Source organism: Ovis aries, chromosome 1 (assembly GCF_016772045.2).
Source record: "Ovis aries strain OAR_USU_Benz2616 breed Rambouillet chromosome 1, ARS-UI_Ramb_v3.0, whole genome shotgun sequence".
Classification (NCBI taxonomy): Eukaryota; Metazoa; Chordata; class Mammalia; order Artiodactyla; family Bovidae; genus Ovis; species Ovis aries.
Window position 1 is genome coordinate 215403872 of NC_056054.1, and position 16903 is coordinate 215420774.

Below are 16903 nucleotides of genomic sequence, written 5' to 3' on the forward strand. Positions count from 1 at the left end.
CTGAGTCACCCCAGGAAAGCCCAGAAAAAAATGCATAGATGCTTATAAACACATTATTTTATATAAACTATCATAGCATTCACTACCTACATTCTGCAAAGTAGATTCCAGATTAAAGACACCTAAAACTTACATACTGCCCAATATTAATAGAGGGAGGAATAAGCAAATAAATATGGAAACAAATACACAACAGAGCAAAGGTTGATAAAAGCATTCATACTGGCCTATGAAAATTTGTATAAAAGAACTGTTTAAAATATGAAACATAAAATATACTTGAGTTTTAGACATTTATTTACAAAGTTCTTCCTAATACAACTGCTTTTAAAATATAGCAATAAAAGATCATTCACTATTTAAAAGTGGTACATATGTGGCATAGAAAAAAATCTATACAGTCAGTCAAAGTATTATAACAGATAATTGAAAATTGTTAAATGACAAACATTTGCAGTACTCCCTAAACAAGTAGGAAATAACAATGCATTTATTCATAGGAACTTGATTATTTTGTACTCTTAAAAAAACACCCTATTATGAAAGACAAAGTCAGAGTTTGAAAAATATTTTACAACAGCAAGTAAGTGTATTTCAATTTTACATTTAATTATGAGGCCACAATAAAAATTTAACCATACACATATCTATGCATTTTACAGCAGATTAGCCAACTTAGGAATTATTTCATAAAGAGTATAAACCACAATGTCCCCATGGTCTTATCTTTCCAAATAAAATTCCACACACTATCAAACTAAATCAAGTGAACTGTGGCTAAAATCACCATAAGTACACTGGCCCTTAAACAAGTATACATCAGTATCATGTTTGTGCAAAATATACATGATTTTTTAATCCTTCTGTCCTTATCTCAATTTGCAAGTATATTCTGAAACCACCTCCTTTAATTGTTATTCTTGTCAATAGTGGCAAATCTTTCAAAATCCACATGCGATATCTTTATTTATAAAATAAACTGCAAAAGGAGCAGTTAAATAACTGAACAGAGTATGTGAACCAAGAACCCACTATTCAGAGATCTATGCATGTTTTCCTTTGTGATATCACTTAATTTCTGAACAAATTGAGATACATATTTATTTCTAAAAATTCATTCACGGGCACTATACAAAGAGATTTACAGCAGTATTTGGCATCAAACAATAAAATTTATTTACTGTATCATGTGGCAAAGTTATTAATATCATGAATAACTTAAATGACTGGTCTTCAACTGGATTCAACAAAGAGAAAAATTACACCAAAATCAATAACTTTTTACATGAATTAACTCAAAAAATGTCAGAGGTTAACCTCACTCTTTAAAGAGAAAAATAAAATGGCGTAGTGTAGTGTTACCTTCTTTCCAGCTTTCACTAAGTGCTAACAGTAAGTACCATTTAAGTCAGTTTCTTATTTGAGAATGAGGTGTTTATAACTTCATACAAATTAAGATTTTTTTTAAAGCTTCATATCAAATGAGTTGTAGATCTACTTAAAGTATGACTTCTCCTTTCAAAGAAGGCAGGAAGACTGACAAGGGAGGGAGATGGGATGCCCTGTAAAGACAAATATTTTATACTTAAGTATTTTTTCTTTTAAGTAAGATATAGCTTAGTATCATACATACTACTTTTGCATTTTACAAATTATCATAACAAGTAAGACACCTGAAAATCGAAACTCTTAAAAGAAACAAAAACTTAAAATTAGGAGGGAAGGGTTGGGAGAACACATAGAACTATTTTAGCATTCTGAAAACAAGAAAAATGGATAGACTAGTTTCCTGCATATTAACTTAAATGAAAGAGATATATACTTACTGCTAGTAGTGGTACTTCTGTGAGATATACATGATTTAGTGTTTCAGGGGTCTTTTTAAAATTATAAATTAGAAGACAAATTTTCAAGGTTAAAAAGACAAACCACAGCGGTTTCCTCTTAATCATAAGCAGAATTAAGAAGAGTAAAATTACTTCATGTGAAATAATTTTCTAAATTAAAAGCCATATACTCTGAAAAAGTTTTTATATTATGTATTCAACCCATGTTTAATATGTGTGTATGTATGATTTTGCTTCAAATAAAACTAAGCAAAACAGCAGTGCTTCTGATAATAGAGATTATAATAGAGAATATACTAAGCTGTCTAAACTTTACTATTTCAGAGTGTCAAAGTTAAATATTATCAGAATTTTTAATAACAAAGAAACAATACCAAAAAGTTAAGAGGGGATATAAATCAAAACAAATTATGAAAAGTACTATTTTAACAGACACGCTGCTGCTGCTAAGTCGCTTCAGTCATGTCCAACTCTGCGACCCCATAGACGGCAGCCCACCAGGCTCCCCCGTCCCTGGGATTCTCCAGGCAAGAACACTGGAGTCAGTTGCCATTTCCTTCTCCAATGCATAAAAGTGAAAGTGAAGCCGTTCAGTCATGTCTGACTCTTAGCAACCCCATGGACTGTAGCCTACCAGGCTCCTCCGTCCATGGGATTTCCCAGGCAAGAGTACTGGAGTGGGGTGCCACTGCCTTCTCCATTAACAGACATGAATGGTTAACTATTCCTTGGAGAAGGGAATGGCAACCCACTCTAGTATTCTTGCCTGGAGAATTCCATGGACAGAGAGGAGTCTGGTCGGCTACAGTCCATGGCATCACAAAGAGCAGGACACGACTAAGCGACTAACACACACAAACTTAGAGCCAACAAGGCAGCTAGCTGTAAGTTCTCATCAACAAGGTTTGAAGAGTTTAAAGAGCTGAGTTAGTATAAAGTATTAACATTCAAGTGACAGCAAAGCAATGATTTAAGTAGATTGTATAAAAGTTTACATTTTCCTCAGGTAAAACCTTTATCACTTGCCATATTAAAAGCACAAATTTTACACAAATGTCATAATTCTAAGATTAAGAATCATATTTGGAATATAAATCCTCTTCATAGGACAATTACTACTATTTTTAAGTAATTACTTCCATAAATAAGAAAATCTCTAATGGGACTGATTTTTTCAGGCTTTATGAGTAAATTATCTTGCAAAATAGTTTTATGTGCCAATAAACAGAGAAACTCCATTAAGCCTAAGTTGTTGTGATTTCAAAGCAGTTATAAAATTGTGAATTCAAAAGCCCTCACACCTAATAAGTGATTCAGTGGAGAAAAATATTCTCTTTTTTTCATAATAAATACAAATTTCAAATAGCTAATAAGCTCACATTAGACTTCACAAGGCTTGTTTCCATTACTGGTTGACATATCTCCTAATTCTTCACAAATATCAAAGCTTGCTTGGATAGAACTTTTCTGAAATTTGAAAACTCAGAATTTCCTTCTAGCATCTCTGAAAAACTAGCTCATGAGGCAGAATGAAGTACAGATCAAAACCAGGAGTTTTGACAGTGCGCACCAGTAGACTTTGAGAGCTGAACATAACCATGCTTAGTAAATCCAATTACATTGCTTGTGGAAACAGAACGGGTAATCTGTTAGAACAGAATAGGCAATTGAGAAGAGGACAGGAATGTCTTAAAGATACTTTAGGTACTTATTTATATTATTTACATAAAACTGGTAAGTTCAGTTCAGTTCAGTTGCTCAGTCGTGTCCGACTCTTTGCGACCCCATGAGTCGCAGCATGCCAGGCCTCCCTGTCCATCACCATCTCCGGGAATTCACTCAGACTCACGTCCATCGAGTCCGTGATGCCATCCAGACATCTCATCCTCGGTCGTCCCCTTCTCCTCCTGCCCCCAATCCCTCCCAGCATCAGAGTCTTTTCCAATGAGTCAACTCTTCGCATGAGGTGGCCAAAGTACTGGAGTTTCAGCTTTAGCATCATTCCTTCCAAAGAAATCCCAGGGTTGATCTTCAGAATAAACTGGTTGGATCTCCTTGCAGTCCAAGGGACTCTCAAGAGTCTTTTCCAACACCACACTTCAAAAGCATCAATTCTTCGGTGCTCTGCCTTCTTCACAGTCCAACTCTCACATCCATATATGACCACAGGAAAAACCATAGCCCTGACTAGACAGACCCTAGCTGGCAAAGTAATGTCTCTGCTTTTGAATATGCTATTTAGGTTGGTCATAACTTTTCTTCCAAGGAGTAAGCATCTTTTAATTTCATGGCTGCAGTCACCATCTGCAGTGACTTTGGAGCCCCCCCAAATAAAGTCTGACACTGTTTCCACTGTTTCCCCATCTATTTCCCATGAAGTGATGGGACCAGATGCCATGATCTTCATTTTCTGAATGTTGAGCTTTAAGCCAACTTTTTCACTCTCCTCTTTCACTTTCATCAAGAGGCTTTTTAGTTCCTCTTCACTTTCTGCCATAAGGGTGGTGTCATCTGCATATCTGAGGTTACTGATACTTCTCCCAGCAATCTTGATTCCAGCTTATGTTTCTTCCAGTCCAGCCATAAGTAATATATATTAATTTCCCAAATTTTTTCTATAAAATCCAATTATCTTCATTTGAAAAGCAGTAATATTTATAATAGCTACAACAGATGCAGGAAATAAAAAAGGGATAGTGCACTGGGCTTCAGAAAGCTTACAATCTAATTTTAGTAAATGAATGTTTACTGTATTTTGTCAATTTCAATACTTTTTTTCATTAACTAACATCTTTGCAAAGAATTTATATTGTCAACCAAGTATGATTTCTCTTCCATTGGAAGGTTAATCTTGATTACAAATCTATATAAACATACTCATAATAAGCTATAACTTTTGATGTATATTAACTAAAGACTTAACTAGCTTTATAACAAATAAGCTATTGAGCATTATATATCTTTTTGTATACATTTTATATAATTAAAGGTAACCATTTATAAAACACCAAGGTATTACCCCTGTGCACTTTCTGTATACTACCTTACTTAATCCTTACAACTACTACTTTATATTCATTTTATAAACAGTGAAATTGAAACAGAAAGATCTTTAATAAGTTGACAAAAGTCATACAGCTAGTGAACAGCAGAACTGGGATCTGAACTTAAGAGTTTCAGAGTTCCTGCTCTTAACTACTACTCAAACTGCCTCTGAGAAAATAATCACATCATATATGTGAGATAGTCTGTGTAATTACCCTTTACAATAACAACACAGGGTAAGTACTCCTTTCTTTCATCTGCAAATTGGGGATAAGAGACAATAGGAAACTTGCTGAAGAACATATAGCTAAGAAATGACAGTCACTTGCGTTTTTTAACCATAGTAAGTTATATTAAAAATAATTTTTACAAAGGATAGATACATCACTATTTAGTAACAGTAATATATGTTAGAAATGCCCTTCAGTTCAGTTTAGTCGCTCAGTCGTGTCCAACTCTTCGAGACCCCATGAATCGCAGCACACCAGGCCTCCCTGTCCATCACCAACTCCCGGAGTTCACTCAGACTCACGTCCATCGAGTCAGTGATGCCATCCAGCCATCTCATCCTCTGTCGTCCCCTTCTCCTCCTGCCCCCAATCCCTCCCAGCATCAGAGTCTTTTCCAATGAGTCAACTCTTCACATGAGGTGGCCAGAGTACTGGAGTTTCAGCTTTAGCATCATTCCTTCCAAGGAAATCCCAGGGCTGATCTCCTTCAGAATGGACTGGTTGGATCTCCTTGCAGTCCAAGGGACTCTCAAGAGTCTTTTCCAACACCACAGTTCAAAAGCATTGATTCTTCGGCACTCAGCCTTGTTCACAGTCCAACTCCCACATCCATACATGACCACAGGAAAAACCATAGCCTTGACTAGACAGACCTTAGTCAGCAAAGTAATGTCTCTGCTTTTGAATATACTATCGTTTATATTTATAACTACTCTTATAACTTTTCTTCCAAGGAGTAAGCATCTTTTAATTTCATGGCTGCAGTCACCATCTGCAGTGATTTTGGAGCCCCCCCAAAAAAAACTCTGACACTGTCTCCACTGTTTCCCCATCTATTTCCCATGAAGTGATGGGACCGGATGCCATGATCTTCGTTTTCTGAATGTTGAGCTTTAAGCCAACTTTTTCACTCTCCTCTTTCACTTTCATCAAGAGGCTTTTTAGTTCCTCTTCACTTGCTGCCATAAGGGTGGTATCATCTGCATATCTGAGGTTATTGATATTTCACTCGGCAATCTTGATTCCAGCTTGTGTTTCTTCCAGTCCAGCGTTTGTCATGATGTACTCTGCATATAAGTTAAATAAGCAGGGTGACAATATACAGCCTTGACGTACTCCTTTTCCTGATTTGGAACCAGTCTGTTGTTCCATGTCCAGTTCTAATTGTTGCTTCCTGACCTGCATACAGATTTCTCAAGAGGCAGGTCAGATGGTCTGGTATTCCCATCTCTTTCAGAATTTTCCACAGTTGATTGTGATCCACACAGTCAAAGGCTGTGGCATAGTCAATAAAGCAGAAATAGATGTTTTTCTGGAACTCTCTTGCTTTTTCCATGATCCAGCGGTTGTTGGCAATTTGATCTCTAGTTCCTCTGCCTTTTCTAAAACCATCTTGAACATCAGGAAGTTCACGGTTCACATATTGCTGAAGCCTGGCTTGGAGAATTTTGAGCATGACTTTACTAGCATGTGAGATGAGTGCAATTGTGCGGTAGTTTGAGCATTCTTTGGCATTGCCTTTCTTTGGAATTGGAATGAAAACTGACCTTTTCCAGAAATGCCCTTAATATTAATTAAATGTCTAATAATTCTGACACCATTGGGAATTTGGGTTGTTCAGGAAGCATTTAAAAATAAACACATGAATTTAGAACCCATAACACCTTTTGATACTCACTTCAGTGATGATCTATTCACAGAAATAATAAAGGAAATAAAACTCAGTCTCTGCTATATTATTGGAGCCAATCTATAAATAGAACTATCATTCTGTACCTCAGTAAAGTGATAGGCTAGACTGAAAAACATTTCTTTCTCAGAGATTAACATCTCAATCCCAATAAAATTTCATATCAAATAAAGTACACTTTAAGTAAGTCTCTAATTCACTAAGTGAGGTTTTCTAAATTATCTTAACCCAACAATGAGGTTAGATATATCAAAAAAATTGATGGAAATTTAAGAATTCCACCTTTAAAAAGTCAACAAATTTTATACCAACTTGATAAATTTGAAGTTATTTAGCCTGTTAAATCAAAATCACTTACTGCTAATGATGATGTGCTAGCCAGACGACTCATTACATGCTTCTCATTGCTAGAAGGACTTCTTCCCTCTGCTGAACTTTGGGATGTCATAAGAGCCCTTCGGAGAGCTCTTTTTGGAGTTTTGGAGAAAGAGAATGCTCTTGTAACCTAGAATTAAAACAAGATACAATCAATTTAAAAACCTAGATAAATCTAATATATAATTGACTAGAACAATTATATGTAAAACAAAGCCAAATTCACATTAAAAGTTTTTCTATAAAAAATATGGAGGAATTCTGCCATATACTTTTTTCTATAAAAAGTGTATGACAGAATGAGAATCTCTGGACAAAGCAGTGAAAATGTAGTATATTGTGGATTATTCCATCTTGCATTCATAGAACACTAGTCCAGCAGGAGAAAGTAGGAGGGAAAATTTGGCATGAGAAGAAACCTTGCTATTGTCTAATTCTGCTATAATTCAGTTGTGAGATCGTTGATCCAAAGCCACTTAAACCTCAATTTAATTGAAAAAGGGTAGGACTTCATTTGAATCACCATTGTTAATGTTTATCTACTATATATCATTCATGTTAAATGCAGAGATACAATGATGATTAAAGTAGGCAAAGAAAACAACAATCAAAAACTTATAAACTGAACAATAGACTCTGGCTATTAATTTACCTATAAAATTAAAACTCTAATTCTACTTTTAAAAAACCTATTACCAACTTATATAGTCCTTGTATAGTCCTCTTGTATAGTCCTGAACAACCTCGATAAGGTAAGGTAAGGTAAGTAGGAAAGTTATCTTCATCATTAGAAGTCTGAAACTTACTATGGTAAGGAACAGATCCCAGGTTTCCTGACTCTATGGTGTGCCCTTTGCTGAAAAATATCTAAGGCAATTTCTAACATGAATGCACATATACTTAAAACACCATCAGAAATATCACAGTTAACTAGAATGGGAAGGGTTACAAAAGCTGTTACAATTACTGTGCCAAGGAATTTGCTAAGTTTAACTATTATCTCTGCAGGCCATTTCCTAAAACCAAAAAACAACTTTGTTTTATGTATTACCTTCACACTGACATCTATGGCTATATTATTTTAATATACTCTGAAAAATACATTTTGGAGACACGGTGAATAATAATGTCACTGAGATTTACCTTTTTTGAAGTCTTTTTTATTGCTCTAGATGCTCTACTCAATGTACTGTCCATATCTTTTGTATTTACTTCAAAGGATTCTGGATCAGCAGTGTAAATAAGATTCTCCTGTTGAAAATTAATATTAATTTTTAAAATAATAAAATAAAAATACACAGCTGTTCCTAAAATCAAACCTGTAAGAACTAACATGCACACACAGGTGCTTATATAAATCAAACTACTCAAAATTTTTGCTGTTTTTTACAGTGCATATGTGAGTATACAAATATTTTCTCTTCAACACAGCAAAAGTTCTCAAAAGAAAAGACACCAAATCAGGGCATTTTAAAATATACTATTTGAAATGTAAGAGAGAGTTCAACTGAAGTCCCCAAATATCTGAATTTATAAACATTTTTTAGTAACAAAATTTTATAACTGGGAAGAATTTTGTGGCTTAAAATAGTATAAATTAGGATATAGGTTTAATGTTTGCTGCCACCTTGTGGTTAATCTTACTTTATGAAATACTTTAATTGTTTATATTCCCATTCTAGAATTACTAGCCATTCTGCGGCTAGTAATTCAATAGATTTTATTTTCAGCATTTTTCCATTACTGTTTACACTTCAGATCATAGTTATAAATTTATAAAAGACTGCAAAAGCCATCTAGTTGGACATTGTGATAAATTTAGGAATAATCTCTATAGTAGGAAATCACTATACTGCAGAGATCCATTTTATATATGGCTACCTAGCACTATGAGAAAAAATTCTTCCCTATAATGAACAGTTTTTTGGCTTTACAAAAAGCTGTCTCCATTATTTTCCTAGCCAGCATTCTGTTGTATGCACTAGTACTGTATTTCTTTCAATGAACCTTCGTGTGGAGCAATCCTTTATTTATAACAATATATTGTTGGCCCACAGAAATTAGAAAAAAAAAACAAAACAAAACAAATCAAGGACCAGAGCAAGATGGTGCAATAGAAAGACATGGAACTCACCTCCTTCCACAGACATATGTGTATGTAGAATAAAGCTCACAGAATACCTGCTAAATGTTGGCAGAAGAGCTCATAAAACCAAAATGCAAGAAAGATCACCAAATAACAGGGTAGGAGAAAAGAAAGAAAAGGGGAATTGGGATAGGATCTGTACCCCTGGGAGGGAGCTATGAAAGAGGAAATGTTCCTTGACACAGGAAAACGCTTCACCAGCAGGGGAGATCAGTGTGGAGAGAAAGAGAGCTTCAGAGGCTTGAGAGAGAATACAGCAACTGGTCTGCAACAAGTAGAACAGAGGGAGACCTGCAAAGAAGGCCCAGGCCATCTCACTGCAATCCTCAGCCTGAGAGGTATGTCTGCTGGTGGACACAGGTGCTCAGCTGTGTCCAACTCTTCGCAACCCTTTGGACTATAGCTTGCCAGGCTCCTTTGTCCATGGGATTTTCCAGGCAAGAATACTGGAGTGGGTTGTCATTTCCTTCTTGAGCAGATTTTCCTGAACAGGGATTTAACCCAGGTCTCTTGTGTCTCCTGCATTGTAGGTGGATCCTTTACCTTCTGAGCCATCTGAGAAGGTTGGCTGCTAAAATCTGGGCTTCAAAGGTCAGACCTGGGGTGAAGACTGGAGTTGCCTGCACGAAGACTGTCTGAAGGGGCTTGGAGTGTGATCCAAGCTACAATCTGGTGCATGTGCAAAAAGGAGACTGGATCTGCCACTGAACCCCCACTGTTAACTTGCAAGCTCAAAGAAAGGGTAGGGCACAGAATAGCAGCCTCATTCTCAGTGTGCTCACAACAGGCCCAGCTGCTCATTCACAGAGGCAAGGATGCAATCCTAGCCAATTGCCAGTGGCCTTACAACTTAGAAAGCAGGGCTGAAACCTTAATGTTCCCATGGCTCATGAATTTATGTGCCTGAGATGGCTTGGTAAACTCAGTGCCTGTAGGACACTGGTGTAGATTACTGTGCTCCTGTGGCTGGAGCAGGTCTAGAGATAATAGGCTCTGCTAGCACTCACACAGAGAGGTAGGCCGAGGGTCTGAGCTGACTCAGTAGCTCCTACAGCTACGGCGGGTCCAGGTGCTCAACCCAGCCATGTTTGTCCCAGTGCCTGACCTCAGTAGTTCTGTGTCAACAGATCTGTGCTATTAGCTTTGTGAGTAGAAGACCTGAGGGTTACCAGAGCTAACTATCTAAATCTCCACAGCTGAGGTGGGACCAAGGGGTATGCTAAAGACTGTACTCTGTGAACCAGCACAATAGTGACAGGCAAAATCACAGAGTGCACTTTCCCGTGGACAAGTCCTTCCCCAATATTCATTGGGTAGCATCTCTCCCAGTGGGAGCATTCCAGTCCTATTTACCTCACACTGGAGTTCAGAAACAGACCTGGGGCATCTATCCAAAAGGTGGGCAGACCCTGCCCCAGACAGAGCTGTAACAACCACAGGGCAAAGAGGAGGCCACACTCAACATCCAGTGCAGGCTCTGGGCATCATGATAACAATCTAATGAGTAACACACAGAGAGGAAAACTATGGCAGGCACCCATACTAGAAACACTCTTTGCTCAAAAATATTACACTCACAAAGGCTACACAGGGACACTCCCTCATAAAAACTGCCCTTCTAGACCACGGTAGATAACTGTTTCTCCTTAATTCAGAGTCAGAGAAATAAAAGTAAAATGAAGAAGAGGAACCACACAATTAAAAGACCAAGAGAATTCCCCTGAAAGAACAAACAATAAAACAGATATCTCCAGTCTACCACATCCTGAGTCCAAAAAGGAGATAATGAAAATACCGAAGGAGTTAAGAAATGATATGGATAGAAATAGAGATTATTGTAAAATAAAAAAGAATATATGTATATATATATATAAAGAGGAGTCAATCAAAAGTAGAAAACTCATTTGCTGAGACAAAAGCTGAACTAAAGGCAATCAACAGCAAGCTGGATAATGAAGAACTAATAAGTGATCTGGAAGACAGAATAGTGGAAATTATCAGACTAAAAGAGCAGACAGAAATACAAAATATATATATACATACATACATATATATATATATATATATATGACCTATGGAATAATATAAAGTATCCAGATCTGTGCATAATAGGAATCCCAGAAGGAAAACAAAAGAGAACAGGAATTTTAAAATATATTTGAAGAAATTATGGCTGAAAATGTCCCAAATTTAAGGAAGGAAACGGAAACCCATGTATAGGAAGGACAGAGGGTCCCAAACAAGATGAAGCCAAACAGACCTACACCAAGATATACTATAACTAAAACAATAAAATTTAAAGTTATAAAGAGGATTCTAAAGGCAGAAGAGAAAAACAGTTAATTACAAAGAATACCTCCCTCCACAAGGCTGTCAACTGATATCTCTACCTACAGAAACTGAAGGCCAGAAGGGAGTGGCAGGATATATTTATTCAAAGTCTTACAAAGGAAAAGCCTGCAACCCAGGACACTCTATACAGCAAGATTATCACTTAGAATAGGGAGAGACAAAGAACTTCTCAGATAAGCAAATACTAAAAAGAATACAGCAACATTAAACTTATCCTAAAAGAAATATTCAAAGGTTTCTCTAAGTAGAATAAAGAAAAAAAATATCTGCATGAAAGAGAAAATCACAACTGAAAAGAAAATCAAGAGAAAAATCACAATTGGAAAGAAAATCACTTACATAAACTAGTACGCAAATTTAAAAAATAAAATAATTTTTTCTGAAAGTAATGATAACTACCACTAACACCAAAAGAGTAAATACAAAGATGTAAAAGAGGACATCAAAATCATAAAATGTGGGGAAAGAGAGTATAAAAATGTAGTTTTTTAAAGAATGTGTTTGAGCCTATATGACTATCAGTCTACAGCAAGTCAATATAGTTGTGGGTTAACACACTTGATAGCCAGGGTAACCACAAATCAAAACCATGTAACAGGTTCACAAAAAGTAAAAGAAAAGAAAAAAGCATACAAAAGAAAACCATCATACCAAAACAGGGAAAACAGAAAGGAACAAAGAAGAAGTATAAACTCAGCTGGAAAATAAGGCTTAAAATGGAATAAATACATATCTATCAATAATTACCTTAAATGTCAATGGACTAAACACTCTAATAAAAAGACAATGGCAGACTGGATTAAAAAAAAAAAGAGCCTACAACCTGCTGCCTATAAGAAACACACCTTAGGGCCAATGACACATGGATTGAAAGTGATGAGACTGAAAAAGATATTTCATGCAAATGGAAATGACAACAAAGCAGATCTAGCAACCCTCATTCCAGACAAAACAGACTGTAAAACAAAAGTCATAAAGATAAAAAAGGACACTCTGTAATGATACAAGGGTCAATACAAGACGAAGACATTACATGCATTTAATACTTGTTAACATATGCAATATCAGTTCAGTTCAGTCGCTCAGTCGTGTCCGACTCTTTGCAACCCCATGAATCGCAGCACACCAGGCCTCCCTGTCCATCACCATCTCCTAAATACAAAAAGCAAGTATCAACAGACATAAAGGAAGAAACTGACAGGAATACAACAGCAAAAGACTTTAACATCTCATTCACATCAACAGATATATCTTCCAGACAAAATGAAAAAGGCAACAGAGATCTTAAATGAAATAAATTTCATTAAATGAAATAAATGATCTTAAATTAAATAAAAAGGTAGGCTTAATTGATATTTTCAGGACATTACATCTGAAAAATCAGAATACATTCTTTATAAGTGCAAATAGATCAATCTCTAGGATTGACCACATACTAGGACACAAAACAAGACTGAACAAATTTAAGAGGACAGAAATTATTTCAAGCGTCTTTTCTGAACATAATAGCATGAAACTAGAAGTCAACCTTAGAGAAGAAAAAAAAAATTTATATGGAAACTAAAAAGCATGCTACTAAAAAAAAAAAATATATATATATATATATATATATATCAAAGAGTCAATGATGGAATCAAAGAGGAAATCAGAAGATACCTTGAAACTACTATATACTCTTGACAAAGGAGGCATGAGTACAGAATTGAGGGGGGAAAAAAAAAGGTCTCTTCAATGTGGTGTTGGAAAAGCTGGACAGATGCATATAAATCAAGGAAGTCAGAACAGTCTCTCACACCATACATAAACTCAATAAACACCATTCTCTTCTCCAGGAGATCATTCAGATCCAGCAATTGAACCTGGGTCTCCTGCACTGCAGACAGATTCTTCACCATCTGAACCACCAGGGAAGCCCCAAATATATGACATAACACGATGAAACTCCTAGAAGAGAACATCAGCAAAACATTCTCTGACATAAAAGTCCAATTGTTTTCTTAGATCAGTCTCCCAAGGCTACAGAAAAAAGAGTGAAAACAAGCAAATGGGACCTAATAAACTTAAAAGCTTTTCCACAGTAAAGGAAACCATACAAAGAAAAGACAATCTACAGAATGGGAGAAACATTTGCAAACAATGTGCCCAACAAGGGATTAATTTCCAAAATATAGAAGCAGCTCATACAACTTAATAACAAGAGAATAACTCAATCAATAACTAGACAAAGACCTAAATAAACACTTCTCCAAAAACATACAGATGGACACCAGAACATGAAAAAATGTTCAACATAACTAATTATTAGAAAAATGAAAATCAAAACTACAAAAAGGTACTGCCTCACACCAGAACGAAAGGCCATCATTAAAAAGTCTACAAATAACAAAGGCAGAGAGGGTAACAGTACTGAGGTTCCTTAAAACCTGAAAATAAACAATAAAAACAAACAAACAAAACCAAAAAACCTTAACATAGAGTTGCCATATGACCCAACAATCCCACTCCCAGGCATATATCCAATGAAAACTATAATTCAAAAACATACAGGTACCCCAATGTTTATAGCAGCACAATTTACAAATTACAATAAATTTTACAGCAGCACAACTTACAATTTCCAAATCATGGAAGCAACATGATAGCTGAATGGATAAACAAGATGTGGAATAGATACACAATGGAATACTACTCGGCCATAAAAAATAGTTTAAGAATGCCATGAAGTAACATGGATGGGACCTGAGATTATCGTGGGCTTCCTAGGTGGAACTAATGGTAAAGAATCCACCTACCAATGCCGGAGATGCAAGTTTGATCCCTGGGTTGGGAAGAGCTCCTGGGGTACAAAATGGCACCCCACTCCAGTATTCTGGCTTGGGAAACCTCCTGATGGGCTACAGTCCATGAGGCCACTAAGAGTTGGACATGACTGAGCACACACGTGCCCACACACACAAAGATTATATCATTTTAAGTGAAGTAAATCACAAAGACAAATACTATATAATATCACTTATATGTGGAATCTAAAATATGACACAAATTAAATTATTTATAAAACAGAAACAGACTCAAAGACATATGTTTTCTATCATTACCGAAGCAGAAAAGGCGTGGGGGAGGAATACATTAGGATTAGCAGATACAAACTACTATATATAAAATGGATAAACAACAAGGTCCTACTGTACAGCACAGGGAACTATATTCAGTATCCTATAATAAACCATAATGGAAAAGAATATAAATATTTATGTATAACTGAATCACTTTGCTATATACCAGAAACTAACACAACACTGTAAATAAACTAGACTTCAATTGAAAAAATTTCTTTAAAGTCTCTTAATTTTTCTAAACAGTTATGTAACTATCCTTAATCAAGTATTTATAAATAATAATAATCATACTTCAATGTCTTTGAAGATCATATTTAACTATAATACACATTTTATTCCCACAGGAAATGTCCAAGGCAATCTACTATACTGAAAAGGGTCATCTATTTATACATTCTCCTCCATCTAATATATCATTTGTGCAAATATGAAGGGATCAATATCTATCACATATCCTTCCCATATATGATGATGAAATCAAATTATCTTTAAATGGACCTAGACTTCATCCAAGATCTATCACAAGCTACCTGATTTTGATTTTCTCATATATCTTTACTTTAATCTGTACAGGATAAAAGGGATTATACATTTATAATGGCTTTTGATTTTAAGAGACTGCACTGATAAAACTGGATTGGCAACTTGCCTGACAGGAAAAGCAACTCACCATATTACTCTCAATAAGATAAAAGAATAACAGAACAAAATATCCTCCCACAAATAGTAAAGTCAAAGAGCATAAATGAAAATGCAAGTTCCAAAAGCTTCACTAAAGCAGAGCCACAGAAGTTCTAAGGCTATGAGGGCCTATCTGTAAGCTAGGGATTCAAAAAATGTTGCATGTGTCTATACTTTTAACCATCTTTTCCAAAACAACTTTTTCCTCAATAAACACAAAACTAAAACTCTCTTGTATTCATAATTAACAAGTCATTAGAAACATACAGGTTTAGTATGTACATTACCATGGAGTTTAAACCTTCATTACAATAGTAGCTTAAGAACTTACAGCATCTGCTTTACAAATGGTGTTGGCTACATGTCGACATAGCATCTTTAGCCAGTTTTCTTTTGGAAGTTCCTCTGATGTCATCTGGAAACTGAGCAGCACATTTGCTTGCTCTGTTGGTGGCCTCACAAGCAATGCAAAAGCATTATGGCAATCTAGGGTTCCAGAATAATCACAAACACTACAAGTTACTCCTTGGAAAATGACAGATTTAACACAAGTTTAGTTCCCTCAGAGCAAGAAAACTCCACTGAATTCTCTCTTCTCTACCCAGTAAATTATCTCTATCTTTCCTGTTCCCTTAGTTTTTAATTGGACAAAGAGCAGCATCATATTATGTTGAAACATTGGAAATAATAGGACATACCATGTGAGGAATCAACAATAATAACTTAATGTTGTTAGGTAAGCAGTACTTTCCATAACATTTAATATTTTCTTTAATGAAGCTTTAAAAAATTAGATCATTTCTTAGAATTCTAGAATTTACATTTTTAAAGTGACACTGTAAGAATAATTCAATAATTCAACCTACTTAAACTGAAAGAAATACTCAAATATTAAACTGTTACAAAAGGTTTTGTGATCAAGATGCTAAAACAGAACCTATTTTAAACAATGAAGTCTTCCAAAATTATAATCTAAAAAATATAGACGATTTAAGTAAATGCTCTATGTAGCCCTTAATAAATCCAGAATTTGACAACTGAGTAAAGAGAGCAATATAAATTGCTATTCAAGTTTTCTTTGTTTCTCATAAATTGAAAGCTTTCCTTCATTAGAGGATAGGATCAGTGCTAAAACCAGCTTCCATGGTAAAAATATATGCTTAAACAAGCAAAATATTGCCGAGCATACATATCATTAGTTACTATTTTAAAAAATGATATTGCTTATGGTAGGTATAAACTTTTGCCAATTTCAAGCCTTCAAAGAACCCTTTCTTAACATTCCCAAAGTTTAGAGTAAAAGCTTTCCTTAATACACATATGAGCCCACGTTGAGTCTACCATAGTTACTCATGCATATCTATTTCTGGTAATATCCTAAATGCATCCCTCACAATGCAGGCTCTGGTAACAGGGAA

At 35.5% G+C, this 16903-nt stretch overlaps 1 protein-coding gene across 8 annotated transcripts in view; it reads right to left on the reverse strand.

The window, feature by feature from the left end:
* Positions 1–279: 279 nt before the first annotated feature.
* Positions 280–16903, reverse strand: part of ECT2 (epithelial cell transforming 2) — a 58804-nt gene continuing 42180 nt past the window's right edge. For all 8 annotated transcript variants that reach the window (XM_060393610.1, XM_060393604.1, XM_060393583.1 and 5 more), the window contains 4 exons: positions 15817–15971; positions 8331–8438; positions 7171–7317; positions 280–1562 (listed from right to left, as the gene is read on the reverse strand). In XM_060393610.1, coding sequence (XP_060249593.1) covers positions 1473–1562; positions 7171–7317; positions 8331–8438; positions 15817–15971 — 500 coding nt within the window. In that variant the 3' untranslated portion in view covers positions 280–1472. The remainder of the gene's footprint in view (positions 1563–7170; positions 7318–8330; positions 8439–15816; positions 15972–16903) is intronic.